The sequence below is a fragment of the Pinus tabuliformis genome, chromosome Q (assembly GCF_031772625.1).
Source record: "Pinus tabuliformis cultivar Carrire ecotype Pingquan chromosome Q, CPIR1, whole genome shotgun sequence".
Lineage (NCBI taxonomy): Eukaryota > Viridiplantae > Streptophyta > Pinopsida > Pinales > Pinaceae > Pinus > Pinus tabuliformis.
In genome coordinates this window covers 255,823,615-255,840,688 of record NC_142296.1, presented here as the reverse complement: position 1 = coordinate 255,840,688, position 17,074 = coordinate 255,823,615, and the positions used below count along the sequence as shown (strand labels likewise).

The 17,074-nt window shown below is 34.4% G+C and overlaps 1 protein-coding gene across 1 annotated transcript; it reads left to right on the top strand.

Annotated features, from left to right (window-relative positions):
- The first annotated feature begins 14,411 nt into the window (after positions 1-14,411).
- LOC149219133 (uncharacterized) lies at positions 14,412-16,156 on the top strand. Its single transcript, XM_089384279.1, has 2 exons — positions 14,412-14,879; positions 15,024-16,156. Exons 1-2 carry the CDS (start codon positions 14,658-14,660, stop codon positions 16,023-16,025), a joined length of 1,224 nt encoding a protein of 407 aa, XP_089240405.1. The 5' UTR covers positions 14,412-14,657; the 3' UTR covers positions 16,026-16,156.
- The last annotated feature ends 918 nt before the right edge of the window (positions 16,157-17,074 follow it).

The window sequence follows — 17,074 nt, the reverse complement described above, 5'->3', positions numbered from 1 at the left end:
AGTGAAGGTATATTCTATGGAGGTGAAGGTGGAGGTGGTGTGGGTGGATGAGGTATTCATGGGAAATCTTGTCATATTAACTGGACAGCGCTCTGCGGTGAAGCCTATGCTACTCCTTCTTCGTTACTCAGAGGAGGCTCAATCAGCGGGCTATATTCAGGGCATGTTCTTCCTCTATCCTTGAATAAATTTCCACTTCGTGTAGCTCAAAACATCAACGTAATGGCATAACCTGCTTTTCACACAAGAACATTTTAATCCGAGTATTCAAAGATCTTAAATACTTACCTCGTGGTCCCTTGAAGAAGCATCGCTCTACTTCACTGTAGCTGACCGAGGTATCGACCACGAATTCTGTCACAAATCCTCCTATGACATAATCAAGTCAGCGATCGACAACACGCGTGATATTGTCTTCCAAGGATTCCAATCTCCGCACTAGCTCCGGGGTCCACACTATTGGACTGTCAAGCCTCCACCTTCCCTGACCATCTGCTAATTTAATGATCCACTCGTATAGCTCGATCAGGAAGGAACATAAGAAAATTTTGTGTATCTCTGTGTACATATACCTATCCAACCACTGTTCTTTTGTCAGGCGTGGATTTCTATTTTCTTGTGCTGCGAATTCGTGGATCTTTCTATCCAACCACTCAATTTCTTTTTTTGTTGGATTACAGTGATGTGACATCACACATCTCTTTATACAGATCCTGTCCTGGAAACATAACCATTTGTTGGCTTAGTGGGTCTTGACCCAAGTTTAGTGTTAGTTTTTCCAAACAAATCCCTACACTACTAGCTCTTTTGGCTTCAACCCACGGAGAGCAAAATGAAGTTTCACCCGAAGCAGTATGGGGGGATGATGGAACCAAGTTTCGACACCCAAAGATTAGTGTAATGTCATTTTATGTCCTAAACATGCCTTCGCATAGATCCATAAGCCTTTAGGGCTTATCTATATAGCTTCCATTAATCAGATTCTATAACTTCGTGAACGTTCACAACTGTCTTTCGCGGACCCTAAATAGGTGAATCAACCACTTACGCACCTCTGTGATTACCCTTAATCTCATATTTACCCAGATCAGTTTAAGTGTACGATAAATTTAACATGCAACAATATACTCTTCGCGTAAACAGTTACTAATACTTGCATTCATATGACAATATAAATCATGTAAAATTGCATATCAATACAATATTAATTCATAAACCCATCATTCATCATAACATAATAGTGCATTCATTCATAACAGAAGTAAATAGACAACACATGAATTTCTAGAATAATCTCTTTATTAATACTTTAGTTCTGCTTACAGACTCAAGACTTCCCTATGCACTCAGCTGCAGGGGTCCGTGCACTTAGCTGTAGACTTTTCTTTAGGCCTTTGTGCACATAGCTATAGAGCCTCTCTTCCACTCTAAGACTTCTTCTCTCTTTTCTCTACTAACCCATTACACTCATCTTCATCATCACTCACTTACTTATACAATCCCATGGTCCGCACCATGGGTAGGTCTATAAAAGCTGACACAACTTACATAAAATAAGGGTAAAACACTTTATGACACTTTACTATCTACGCGCTTCGCGACCACAACTTGCGAAGACTTTACATTCTTTACAACAACACTTGGGAATTTGCCCCAAAATTGACCCTAGGGGACCTTGTCCCAACATCTGTGCAACACTAATAAACTAAATGAAGAAAGAATTTTTGTCCAAAAATATTGACTAATATCCATCCCAACCCTAGAAATTTTAAGCAGAGAGATTAAAACCTATGTGTTTGTTACCCTTTTTACTCTCTTCACGCTTAATAAGTACCTGGTTAAAATGGAACTCTTTAGAATTTCACGATGATGGTTAGTTATTTATGTCCTAGTGCAATCCTTTTCATTTCAAAGTTAATAATTTATGTTTGACACTTCCTTATGAATGCAACTTTTTATTTTAGGTAGTAAGGTCCTCAAAACAGGGTTTCTTACATCTTCTTGTGAAGTCTTCCCTAACTATAAAGTATCCTGGTTGGATCATTTCAAGGGAAAATAAAACAAATATTATTTTGTGTGCGTATTTCTTGCGAGGAGTGTGTCTCACCTCATTCTATGAAGTTTGTCTAGACTACAAAGGATATTGATGCAAGAGTTGCATCATTTAGAGGGAAAAGAAAACAATAATTATCTGGTGTAGAGATTTCTTTGAAGGATTATGATGAAAATGCCATCTTGTTTTATGATGATATGAATCTCAAGCTTTCAGATCTGGTCATGATATCTGATTGTAATTTCGTGATTGAACAATCTAGAGAAAAAAATCTGATGTAAATGTGCAGGATTTCTATGTTCTAATGTTCCTATCCAGCTGTAAGGAGTAAGCATAGATACTACTCGTATGCCCTCTACTAGAAGCATAAAATTATGTTCTTGTCTACAATGCTTATAAATGGAACCTTAATTTGTGTTTCGGAGCTTCGTGTTTGTTGATGTATGACATAAATTTATATAGTGGTAAATACCCATAAGAGATTAGGGTATTGAAGTAGTTCTGCCATGACAAACTTGAAGAATTTTAATCAAAGAAGACTGAATGTTGATATACTGAGAAGATATAGCCATGATTTACAGAGCACCAGATGTTCTATGTATTGCAGCTGAGAGGTATCCAATTTTTAACAAACTACAAGAAATGGTAACTCGAAACTAGTTATGATTAATATTTTTAATTGGATTCGGCATTGGCACTAAGTTTTTTTTTTTAGTTTCTTCTATTCTATATCATTTTTCAATGAGAAAATAAAGAATGGATAGTGAATAAATGAAAATTTGTTTGTTTATTTATTTCGACTGAGAATGTGGCCTTGCATGATTTGATATTTAAGGGATTTTATGGTTTGGATACAATACTCGATAATGATGGCACTTCTTTGTTTCGGGTTTTGTGATGTGATAAATTTTGATATCATTCTTCCACATCCATCACAATATGTTTTTTTAGTCAACGATTCAAGCCAACAAGTGTAGCGCATCATAAAGATTTGTCAAGGGAGTTTATTTGGATCTCTAAATAGCCAAAAGTACTCTTTATTTGAAAGCAAGTTGATTAATGGCTTTCCTTTTAGGTTTCTAGATTTAGAACTTGGTTCTCTCAATATTTACAGGCTCTCCAAAATTGCATCAAGTTTTAGTATTTTAGTCATTGAACTCATGCAGATAACCTTAGTCATACTTTTATCTTAGATATCAATGTATGTAATGTTTGATGAATGATGAATGAATACATAAATATGGATGGTTTCTCTCTCATATATTATTTAATCAATTTTGAATTTGAACTCCACCTATCACACTATATGTATATTACAATGAAGGTGTTTCACTTTATTCATTTTCTAACATTATATGTGCACATGCACATACATGACAACTGTAAACACTTGTTCCTCTTAGTAAAATTAATTGAAATGGTTATGGTCATGTTAGAATGTTCTCATAAAAAATTTCAACCAAGGAATATTGGAAATATTGCTATAACCCACCTCTTATGTTGCAATTATATCCCCGGGCCATTCTTGTTTTAATGTCCTACACGATCCTATGATTTTTCAGGAAACTCACCCCAATCATCCATGATGGCTATTAGACACAGTGTTATTATTATATATCCATTGAATTAAGAAATTTAACTCTTAGAGGATGTGCCATCAATGTCTTGTTCCATCCTTTGAACATATTATATATACATTGAATTTAGAAATTTAAATTTCACAAGAGGATGTGCCATTTTAATTTTAATGTCCCATGCCATCCTTTTATATTTCTAGGAAACAACACCCTAGCTAGCCACAATGGCTATTATACTAAAGTATTATGCCATATCCATTAAATTAATAATATAATGAAAAATGTTGCATATGTTTGGTAAGGATTGGAAACAATTTTCCATCAATGAGGTATTTCTTTGTTTGTTAGAAAGTCTGATATACATTTTTCATTATATTATTTCCTTATCATCATATCAGGGTTATTTTTGTTGTGGCAAACTGCTGGTTATATGTTGTTTAATGTGTTATTATGTCATTTTCATATCAAGGTTATATGACTATTTTATTGTTATACCAGGGTTTTGTGACTATGTATTATTGTTATATCAAGTTTACATGACTATCTCAGCTCCACCCAGGAGAAAAAATTGAAGTTGATGACTTTGAAATGCTTGGTTTTCATGACTTTGATGCTAACCATATTTGGGTACATACTAATATCCCACACCAAGATCACTCCTTTTCTTCCACTTAAAGCACAACTTCTAACATCGTTCTCTCTCCATTCAAAAACACTACACCAATCCTTCTAAGAGAAATTTCACCATATAAAGTACATTTTGATTGATGAGATGAGCTTTAGCGGTCTAAAAATGTTTTCTTGTATTGACGATTGATTGATAGTTCAAACATTCCCTTCTAAACAAAATGCACCATTCAACAATCGATTTGTTATCCTTGTTGGATATTTAGGTAAGCTCCGACCAGTAAAGGACATTCCTACATATGTTAGCACATCACATGACAATGCACTCTAGCACACATTCAACACTTTCATAACACTTTCAACTATTTTTTGTCAACAAGGTGCTAGCCCTTCTCAAGTTGCTTTTTTCAAACTCCTAACAAACCTTAAGAATGGAACACCTACTTCAGAATACTGGAATTTTCTAATGTCACCAACATACTCCTCTGTCACACATGATGAGCATAAAAAATTCCAAGATTCCATGCACCTATATGAAACAAACCATTTTGTTTCTTTGCATAGTAAGAAAATGCTAAAAAAAATTGAACATGTTAATTTAATTATGCTCTTCTGGTGAATGAAGACAATAATATTCTCCTGCAATAAAAGATGAACAGTTGGATGCAAAGGTCCTCTTATGTAATGGGCAAAAAAATATCCTTACCAGTAACTTCTGGGTCAGAGTAGGCATTCTTAATGTTTCACTTGGAAAAGTCATTTCCATCTTCCATGCAATTGGTTCAAATCCCCCAAAGTTTTTGTCCTTCATGGTGGTTGACTTCCACCAATAAAAAGGAATTCCATATACACCCGAGTTCACCGCTCTATTAATGTTTTACTCATGTTCACCACAACACATAAATAAAATACAATTATCTCGAAACATATTGAATTTACTAATCCTTGTCCATATATGATACTTTTACACCGAAGGTGTTACTCTATGAAGTTGACTAGGAAAACACTATTTTCCGTAGCCAATCCTGAAGCCTTATTTTTGTTGTCCTCCAATAAGCTAAAAAATTTTAGGTGGAAAGGGTTTGGCTTCTTTGTCAAGGGACCTAAGTTGTCGAGCCATGGTGAGTTCTTCGAGTCCTCTTCGGAATTGTGGAGTGGTGTGGAAGGATCAGATAGGAAAACGAGCACGCCCATAATCAACATTGGCCTCGCATAATTCATGTAAATCGATGTCGGGTTTTATTCCCCTTACATGAACTCCACGAAGTGCTTACAGTCCAAGCTACAAATGGATGTTATGGATTACTCAAGGTCTCTAGCTCAAATCACAACTGGTGGAGTGACCCCATTCAATTTCTCATCTCCATTAACAACCGAAGAATGACCTGAAGTCGAAGCTGGAGTTGGAGTTAGATTAGGTCATCTTGGAAATACTCCTTAATGTGCCCACAACACCAGTCTCTTCCATATCTTCGTCTTCTACAAAAGCAATCGAAGATCAAGATTCGAGCTGTCGTGCTACTGTGGCGTCCACAAGTGGTGCAAAAGGGGGGCCAGTTGTGCTGCAGGCTATGGGAGATCAAGAATATTGGGACAAACCTTTAGTGCAGTCCAAAAAATAATAATTTTTCATAACCTCTTCTTTTCTTAATATAATTCTCTCATTAGATTTTTTATAATCACTCAATGTATTTACATGATTTTTTGTTCTGAAATTAGGAGAAAGCCTAGAAAGAAGGGTTAGAAATGAAATCGCGAGCCCAAATTTGCTGTCATGATCAAAGGCAATGTGGATCACTTGGAGGATGGATATAGATGGCGCAAGTATGGGAAGAAAGCTGTGAAGAATAGCCCTTACCCCAAGTTCATAATTTCTTTCATAAAATTATAATCTTTCTTTTATCTCTCATCAATATCACATCTGAAATTAGAGTATCATAATCTCATCAAGAAAGCTACAAAAATCTTAACCTTACTCTTTATCTATTTATGTTTAATCCATCACTTATCCTATTACTTATTTAAGCTTTTTGTCCTTGAAGATGGTGAAAGTGTTCACACAAAATGTTATCCACCACATTGAAATAACACAATGTTCCAAAAGCTCCTATCATTATATTATGTCATCCACCATAATGAAATAACACAGTGTTCCAAACTCCTATCATGGATTATGAAAATGTTCATTCTAAAATTCAAGAGTCATGTTAATATCAAACCCTGCTTGGGAAATTGGAATCACTCTTGTCAGCTCAGTCCAATCAAATCAAGAAATAGTTTTTAAATCGGGAATGGAATCCTCAAATATTTGGTTTGCATGTGTGCAAGTTGAGTACACTTTTTGTGAAAATGAAGAAAGGAATAAATCTATTCTTGCTGTTAATTGAAGCTCACCATGGAAAGAATCATAGCCCCTCACAAGTACGTTAGTTGATGGACTCTTTTATTATTATTTTATATTGCAAGATTTACTACATATGCACAAATGCTAAATACAATGTGAAAAAGAGAGTGGAACGTTCGTTTGAGGATCCTAGCATCATCATAACCACTTATGAAGGCCAACACATGCATCAAAGGCCCAAATTATTGAGTAGTTTTGGAGGGGAAGGCAATGTTCTCCACATGGCTGAGAGGAGAGGTACAACAAATTCTTCATTTCCGCCCTTCACTCAATCTTCCCTTAACTTCTCATTGAAAATGATGGCGCCCCACACCATTGGTGATGCCTCATTCAACCCCCACATGCAGCAGCAACAATAACAAGAACAAGAAACTGACATACAGTCATCACAACATCACATGATCAGTGCAGTGCCCCCATCACATCATGCATTGCTGCAACAACGTTCTCAGCCTCAAATTGCGGTGACAATATCCAATCTAACTGACCAAGGTCTGCTCAAGGATATTATTCCCTTGAGAATACATAAACTTTCTTAACCAATTAATTCATTGGATTAATTATTCATCGAATATTATACTCAACAAGAATCGATTTCCAATCATCAAAAAAATATTTATAACATCATGATCATCTTGTAGAGGTATGCAATTCACAGTTGAATATTTTGTTTTGGAGAACAAAATTTATTTAATTTCCATGGGAAATTAGATTCTCCCTCTTGAGAGATGTAGATAGCATTCCCAATCTTAGCTGGAACCATCAATCATGGGGATATTCTATTGATTGTGCATCTATTTCCTATTTCAACATTTCCATTATTATATGAAAAAGCATAAGAACAAAAAAACTACCAACTATCTTCCTCAATCAAATTGCCCAATGTGATTGTGGACTCCTTTACAACTCCCATCTCCAAGAGTGCTTTGTAATTCTTGGAGTTCACAATAATTTTGGACTTGGAGTACACCCAATTCCTCCAGCAATTCAACAACCTATTCCCACACGTCATCTAAGAAGAAGGAAAACCTCCTTCCCTGCATAGACTCTCAATGATATCATTCATATTTGTATTTAGATCTATAACCTTTCTCTGCATGATTATTGGTGTGGAGGTTTCTTTTCGAAGACTTGAAAAGGAAGGACACTGATAAACGGTGAGCCAAAGCAAGAAACCATTGTGGAAGAGATCCCTTATCTTATGCCTATTGAAGAGTGTCTCTAGAAGAAAAGCTTTTCCAGAACCACCCTTTCCAACCATGCAAATTCGAGAGAAGGGAAAGTTAGCCTCTGCATCGGTCACTAACTTCTCCAACTTTTCAAAATCATTGTGTTGTCCCATTACAAGGGGTTCATTTATGATGGTGCTTGTTGAATTTACAAGTTTCGATGTGTTTGCGGAAGTGTTAGCAGAAGAAAAAGCTACCAATGCTTCAATGTTTTCTTTAATCTGCCCAAGTCCCTCTAGGATGCTTTCCCAACCCATCAAATTAATCGATTCGAGATGTTGGGTGATTTCTCTATTGAGGTGGGTGATTCTTCTACTGGTTCAATAGTGACAAATGAAGTTATGACTGGGTATCATGCACTCCTACGTCATTGTTGATTCTTTTCGGAGAATGTTTTCCAACCTTTTAAGCCAATCCTTGATAGCTGATGCCTTTATATTAATATTGCCTTGAGCTGAAATGGGAATTCCTCTCAGCCTATTCAATTCCAAGTAATATCGCTCGATCTGGTAGATAATAGGTTCGATTCTCATTACCAAATCTCTCATAAAATTCAACTCCTCCTTGCAGCAGAGTGAAATTCTAACATGATGCAAGATTTGGTGGATGGCAACATCGATGCTCACACCAATAAATCCAAAGATGAATCCAGGATCATGAGGCCACATGATGTGATTTTTGTGAGTAATAGAGATTCATAGTGTAGAAGGGGAGTTGTCACATGGTGTCCTTCCCTTGCATGTCTAACACATGTAGTCTATAAAAAACAAAAAATGTGTAGTCTATAAAAAATAAAAAAACGTGTCACTTTGTAGTAAAATGTGAAAAATGCGTACTATGCTAAGGTTTCTTTTTGGTGGGTTTTGGAATGATTAAACCAAGAATGGAGTGCATGCTAACTTCCATTTTCAATGATAGTTTCTTTGATAGGGATTCATTTCACCATTGATAGCTACCTTCTCTTGCTTCCCACATGGTTTTGGTATTTGACGTTGACCACAAATTTTCCAATTATGTGGCTTTCTTAACAAATAGATCTTGGATAACACTCTAAAATTCACCCATAGATCTAGGTAACAAAATTATAATGCCAAAATTTGCATCAATCCAATAATAAGAATTAAAAGACAAGGATACAAACTTGTGTTACCATAGAAAATATAACATTGTTAAGCTTTAGACTAACTCAAGAAATAACAATACTTAGAACTGCCAATACAATATAATAGAACTATATGATGCCAAATGTAAGACAAATTTTTGTGATTCTAAGTGTATTATGTGATCATAAAAAGTAGCAATGAGAACCATCCAAATGTGATGCCAAGGGACAATGATAAAACTTTGAAATATAACATGCTTGAGTTGTATTTAGGTTTAAGAATGCATCCAAGAAATTTATCATTTCCATAACATATTTATAACACATGATGTTATTTCAACCATCAAAGCAACAATTAAACTCATGAATAACAATGGAACCATGGACGTCGAATGTAAAGCAGTGGGTGGTGATCTTAGTATGCAAATGTAAGGTTATATATGAGAAGCACTCTTGCACCTTTGGGTTAAGAAATAATTATTTATCATATATGTAGTACATCCTTGGGTTGAGAAATTTATTTTATATTCATTACACTTTTGGGTTTCAAGGGTTCTTTCATAACTTTGTTATCCTTATTAGATTTGAAGAATTTAAATGATCTTTATTTGAGCTAAATTATTTAAGAACCTTGAATATGACTCAAAGAAGTGAATCTATTCATGGTGAGATGAATTTCCCAAATCTTCTATTTCTTTGGTGTACTTTTTCACCTTTATGTGCAATTGCTAGTTATATCAAAATATACTCACACACACACATACACACACAAATTATATATATATATATATATACACACTAAAAAACTTAAATTTAATATAACAATTATTATTTTCTTGATTATGGAAACCAAAGTAATTTTTTTTCAAGCTAGCAATCCTATCGTCGCTTCTTTGCACCTTTTAGGGCAACTGCTAGTTAATAAATTTAGAACATATATATTTAATATTAATAAATTTTAAACTTCAAATAGTTCCAATCATTTTTAAAATATGAAACTATGTCAAATGGCCCCAATCATTTTAAAAATATGGAACCACATTGTTTGGAATAAATAATTATTTTTTTGTTTGCTTTTTATGATATAAAATTAAAACATTGATAATTAGAAAACGTATGAAAAAGTGGGAAGAATCATAACAATGGTAAGGATAGTCATAATTCTTAGCAAGTAAAAAAAGTTAATTGAAAAAATGTTTAATTTTGATTTTTTTTAAATTAATATGTTTGTTTTTTTTATTAGTTTATTAACCAACCTAGATCCATCTTAACCCCAAATTTATCAAGCGTCGAGAGGGATCAAATATTTCGAGGTGCAAACCTTTCCTCAAGTTTTTCTCTCAAAAAAGAGGTTTGCACCTCAAGAGATTTGATCCCTCTTGGTGCTTGATAGATCTGAGGTTAAGGTAGATCTAGGTTGGTTTTTATATACACACATACCATATTTAGGCTAGGTCCATATCTCCTTTTTCTCTCTCCTTCTCTCTCTCTCTCTTCCTTCCCGCTCTACTCTCTCCCTCTCTCTCTCTCCATCTCTCCCTTGTCACCATCTCTTTATCTAGACCTTTCTATACCTTTCTCTCTTTATGTATTTCTTCTTCCATCCCTCTCTCCCTCCCTCTCTCCTTCTCTCTCTCAAGTCCTCTCTCTCGCTTTCTCTCCCACCTCCCTCTGTCTCTCCCCCATCTCTCTCTCTCCCTTTGCCCCCGAACTCTGTCATTATCTCCCTCCCTATCTCCTTCTCTCTCTCCCCTTCTCTCCCCCTCCATCTTTGTGTCTCCCTCTATCTCTCTTTCCCTTCTCTCTCTCTCTCTCTCTCTCTCCCACCCTTGTCACTCCCTCTCTCTCTCCACCTATATCTCTCTATGTCTTTGTTCTACCTGCCCCCCCCTCCAACTCCATTTCTCTTCCCCTCCCTCTCTCCTTATCTCTCTCAAGTCCTCTCTTTCTTCCTTTCTCTCCCCTTCTCTGCCACATTCCTTTGTCTCTCCCCCCAATCTCTCTCTCTCCCTCCCTCTCTCTCTCCTCTCCTTCTCTCTATCTTCCCTCCTCTCCTCTCTCCCTCACTCTCTCTCCATCTCTCCCTTCTCATCCCCTCTCTCTCTACCTCTATCTCTCTATCTTTGTTCTTCCCTCTCTCTCTCTCTCTCATATGATCGAGAATTGTCACTTTTTATAATTAATGATACATGTAATGTCTAATATATATTACATTTTAATTTTTTTTATTATAAAATGAATTATATTTTTTGGGCATGTGGTATTGATAAGCCATGGTATCGGCCCACTGTATTATAACAAAACCTATTTACAAGTTAATAATATCCATGGTTAATAAACTTGTTATATTGTAAGTTTATTGTAAGTATTAAGTTTTATGTGCTTATTAATTGAATTTAAATATGGTTATGGAATCATTATTAATCTCTAAGAAGGAAGGACTCTAAGAATTGATTTGTATGTTGATCGCTATTACTTTAGCATTGACTAATGCAAATTATAATGTTTAACTTTAAAAAGGAAATATTTATTTTTCAATATTATTAAAAAAAAAATTCAAATATTTGATTGGAACATAACTTGAATGCCTTATTGCAACTTTTGCACAATATAATGCCATGTGGATAATTGTCTTACATATTTTATGCCATAGTTTATGGATATGATTGCAATATTCATGCATAAATTTTAGATATTTGTGTAGTGATTTTTTATTCTTAAGATTTGCAGGAAAACATTCGACAAATAAAATATTTGAAAATAATAACATACTTAGTATTAATTACTTCCCACCATAATTTAAGCAAATCTTTGCCTAAAAATTGGATAGGAATAAGATGTAAGAAATATGCTTACCATCATTATTTATGTTTAGGAGTAATTTATGCAAGTTCTTATGTTTGAGAAATCAATTTACTTATCCACTTCAAATCTCAATTTAGTAGTTTGTCTATCAACTATTATTAATTTAGCATTGACCAATGCAATTTATAATTATTTATGCAATTTTTCCTAGAACATAATTTCTTACTTGAGTTGGAGGGGCTCACCTAAATTGCAAAACAAATCGAATTTTATTGTTTTTATTAATTTTATCTTTTCATTAATAATTGATCCAAGAGTTAAATATTTACACTAGTTTATAAACACTACAACATCTTTCCCATGCTAGACTCTATATTACTTGTAACATTTTTTTTTTTTTAATAAGCCAATATATAAACGTTAAATGTTAAAATTCAAAAACATTTACACCTACACATCTACCCTATACTAGGTTGTAGAGCGCCCCTCAACGTAATTATTTTAAATAAAATTATATTTTAGTTAACTTTTATAATTTTTTATTTTTGGCAACTTAGATTTATGATAAAGTAAGTTTTTTTTATGTTTATTAAGGATTGATGTCTATAAGCATTTATAACCCATTTAACTTATATGATTGTGTGCTAATAATTATTATATGTGAATGGAGTTATCATATTGTTTAAACTTATATTCAATAGCAAATATCTAAATCACAAAAAACCACTATCTCTTAAAATCATCATTGTAACTATACATCTAATATCTCCCTACAATCTAATTTTTTTTTTTAAATGTTAAATACAAACAAAAATATAATTTAAACAAGTGCTACACAGTACTAAAAATTAGAAGTGAGATTTAGTTAAAGGGAAGAAAAGTCATTAAAATTAATAAATAAAATTGAATTATTATTTTCATAGGTAGATACAACACAACTCCATGTTAAATTGTTTCGAGAGTTTCCAGATCATTGTTCCTATTATTTGTCGTTTCTCTTGTACAAAAAAAACGTTTTTTGTAATGCTCTTCCAAAAATAATATGTTAGAGTTACAAACTAAATTTTTTATTTGTCTAGAGACCAAACACATATTAGTTAGAAAACACTACAATGTTTTTAAATAATATAATTCAATGTTGAATCCTCAATGTACATGAGAAGTCTTTTACTAATATCAACACCTTCAAGAAAGAAATATCAAATTGTTCAATAACATAAAATGCTTCAATACTTAATAAGATAATCATGTTTGTTTGCATAAGAAAATAACATAATAGTACATCCAAAAACAATAAAGATAAAAAACAAATGAAATTCCCAAAAACCCCATACAATTTCCAACATGTTGCCCCATACAATTTCTAACATAAACAATATGATTTCCAGTTGAAACCACATGCAAAAGATAAAAAAATATTTGAGGAAATAGATGGTTGGAATTTCTACCAAATTGGTGTACGAGACCGCTTTGTTAGTGGGACAAAGGCCCCTTGAGGAAATAGATGGTTGGAATTTCTACCAAATTGGTGTATGAGACCCCCTTGTTTATGGGACAAGGGCTCTACCAAGGCATACATACTTTACCCCCCGATTTTGAACCTGTAGGAGGAGACACATGCTCTTAACCATTAGGCCAACTCAAGCTCAATACTTATACTAATGCTCAATACATAGTAGCTCGTATAATATTAAAAGAGGTGAGCTCTTTGAGGTCAACTTGTGCAGCACAGAATGATATCACTAATTTGTAACATAATGTGCCTATAGGACAACTTTTGCATAAATCTACTACACAATCTTGAAATGGTTGATGATCACCTAAAATATTGTTTTTAAACATACAACATAGAGATATAAAAAAAATTATGAATATATTAAATATCTAGTTCTTAAAAAAAATCTCACTTATATCAGTTATAACAACTATGTTGAATAATAATAACACAATAATCACACAAATCACATTGCCAATTTTAACTTGACAAGTTATCATTTTCCAAATTTCTGATATTTGAGTCCAAACAATAATGACAAGAGGTCTTTAAAATTTGAGTAGAATGAAAAATGAGATGCATATATAAGACACTAGCAGAAAATTACACTCAAATTTTGTTTTAATTTTATTAATTTTTTATTTTTAGAATTGTTTTTTACTAATTTAATCATATTTATTGAAATAGAAATTTTATTGTATAGTTGTTGCTTATGATTATTGGAATTGAAATTGAAAATAAAGAAAAAAAAAATCATATAAAAAAGACAAAAATATAAGTAATAAAACTATAAAAAAAACTATTGAAAAAAGTTTTTTCATTATTTTTTTTTTTTTAAATGTGTCATCTTAAATTGAAAATATGAAGAAAAAAAAAGAGGAAAAGGAAAAAAAAATTAAATTAAAATGAAATAAAACAAAAACATAATCAACTCACGGAAGTTACTAAACAAATTAATTACCATTTCAACTATTTTTCATTAATAATTGATATTATTCCTTTACTTAAAATTAGATAAATAATCCAAATTACTCCTAGAATTTCTAAAATAATTGCTTATAAAATAAAATGACACAGTATTTCAATTCGATATCTGACTTATTTAAAGATTCTTATTCTTTCCTTGCCTTAAGAGGCAGCCTACCATTTTCTTTTAAATGCTCAATTTTGATCATAATGGTTTCCAAAATGTTCAGTGTGGGGCCTGTAATAGTTTGGAATTGGAATTTTTGTTGGGCAGTTTGTTTGTTTACGCTTAATGAAAGCATTGGGAAGCGAGGGTAAGAGCCACAAATACCCTGAAACCAGAAAGGATAGTCGTATAACGATAACCAGAAGAAGTCAGTCAAGCTAAAGCAGAAGAGCATGGCCATGGCCTCGGCCTCAGGAGCAGCCCCTTTCGAGAAAGAATTACGAGTTCCAGACAAAGCGATTGGAATTGTTATAGGCAAGGGCGGCAGCACCCTCAAGGCTCTGCAACGGACGCCCGGCATCTCCTCTGTAAGAGTGACTTCTAATGGAAGAGTTAAAATACGCGCCAATTCAGAAGAAGCTCTGCAGACTGTTGCATCCTACATTGAAGAACTTGTAAGCTTTTCACTGGACAAGAACAGCGGTTACCTTCCTGACTTCTTTGCCTTCTGTTTCTGCAAATCTTTAGAGAATCCGCTGCTTTCCATCAACAGGGTTTGCTTCGAGGAGTCTAAAAATGACTCCAACGTTTCTGAACAGGATCGCCAATCCCGCAAGTCGTTTTTCTGTCTCAAATCAGGAGCAGAAGTACCCTGGCAGGATTCGATATGCCGATCTGATATTGATAACCTATCGGCCGATTTCTCCGATAAAACCTCCATTACGGAAATGCATTTCTACTCGAAATGGGGGTTTTCGGTATATGAAGCAAAACTGCGGGCGTGCCTGGAACCAGTGCTTTGCCGACAGCAGGAAACGGTGAGGTGCGCGAAGATAATTATTCGGTTCGGAAAGCAGCTTTTCTACGGCTCGAGTTGGAGCGAGTTGCAACACGGGGGTTTCATGTCGGTGGAACACTTGCAGGACCTCTGCAGGAGAGAGCGTTTGGACCAGCGATTCTCCACGGCGTGCTCAGAGGCGGCCATTAAAGAACTAAGGCTTCACCTCCAAACCCTCGGATACGTCAAAATGTTAAGCCGTAGGAAGATCACTGTCCATGTAGCGGTTCTGCAACCCAGGTATCTGCTGCAATTTAATGTATCTGTTCGCTGTGAAAGCAGTAATGGCGAGGATAGGGTTGTGGTTACGAGAGTTCGAAACCAGCCTAAGAGGCACGGATTTGTTGCTTTCTGTCGGGAAGGGCAGGGGACTGCGGATTTCAGGCTTGGAATCGGCACGCACGGTACAGAAATAGAAGCCCTACCGGAAATGGTAGAATGGATAGAAAAGGGGTGGAGGAATCGAACCCCTGACCAGTTGCTTGTGTTCGATCCTCCAGGGAAGTTCCAAGTTATGCGCATTCGTTATAAAGAGGCGGAGACTTACATGAGCGAGCAATGGAAATTGCGTATTGCTCATGTGAGAGATGGCAATCGAATGGAAATTACAAGCGAGAGATGGGAATGTGGATTAAGTAGCAGATGGTTTAAGAGGAAAGGGGAGGGAGTTGTAGACGATATGCAGTCGGCCATGGAGAATGTGGGAGCACTTGTCAATGAAGCTGCGGCAGTCAGTCAGCTCATGGATGCCAGAGAACACTAGCACCATACAGATATGTGAGAGGAATCTAACCTTGTAGTAGGAACATCCAAGTTTACATAAATTCTCTGATTCCAGGTTTGTATAAATCCTCTGATTCGAGGTTTTGTATAGTGAAACTCTGACTTTACAAATTTGGCCTAAAATCTGATTAATATAAAGCTTTAGAAAATCAGAAGTTCACTGCATAAAGTTCTGTGTTTCTTTTATTTCAAAAAAAAATTGTCACATGATTAGAGTGGATGATAAATATAATATAAAAGAAAAAATTGTCACATGATTAGAGTGGATGATAAATATAATCCTACCTGTAGAGAAGATAGCCCTCTTTCTATTTCGAGGCGGTGTGCTTGCAGAGTATATCATCTAGCTGTCTGGTACACCATGTGATGATGGTTCAAATTCCATAAACCGTTACTGCCTTGATTAAATAAGTTGAGAATACTCCAACCCAAAAGATGAAATGGACAATTTTCAAACTGTTTCAGTTTCGGACCTCCACTCCTATTTTGGTGTTACATATTTTAAGCAAGCGAGAGTAATGGCATATTATAATCGTAACAATTTCTATAATTTTTTTGGGTTGTTTTTAGTATAATTTTTTGGAAGTTTTTCCAGTAGGTTTTTCTGGTTTTTTAAAATTTGACAAGAATTTATTGAAATCCCAAGCTTAATAGGTAACCCCTCCACATTCTAAGTGTCCTAAAAAAATTTTAGGATGTTGAATTTATATATGCAATTAAAAAACCAGTTTAAATAACATAAATCAAAATTTCACCAAAAATTTTTCTACCAAATTTAAACACCAAAAAATCTAAAAAAATCACACTAAAAATAACTCTATTTTTTTTATAACTATTATTATTTATCACTTATCATCCCTGTTCCACGCTGGGATTACACAATTGGTATGACTGGACATTGTTTCAAGTAAATCGTTTGAAATATTTTTGAAGTAATCAAAGTAAAACTTTAAATATGTTTTTATTTCTATTATTGGGAATTATTCAATTCACATTTTTCTTTATTATGGTCTATTCATATTTAATGTT

Excerpts from the sequence above, each read along its gene's own strand:
- LOC149219133 (XM_089384279.1), top strand. The coding sequence starts at position 14,658 with ATGGCCATGGCCTCGGCCTCAGGAGCAGCCCCTTTCGAGAAAGAATTA. Across the intron at positions 14,880-15,023 it reads CATCCTACATTGAAGAACTT|GATCGCCAATCCCGCAAGTC; the intron begins GTAAGCTTTTCA and ends GTTTCTGAACAG.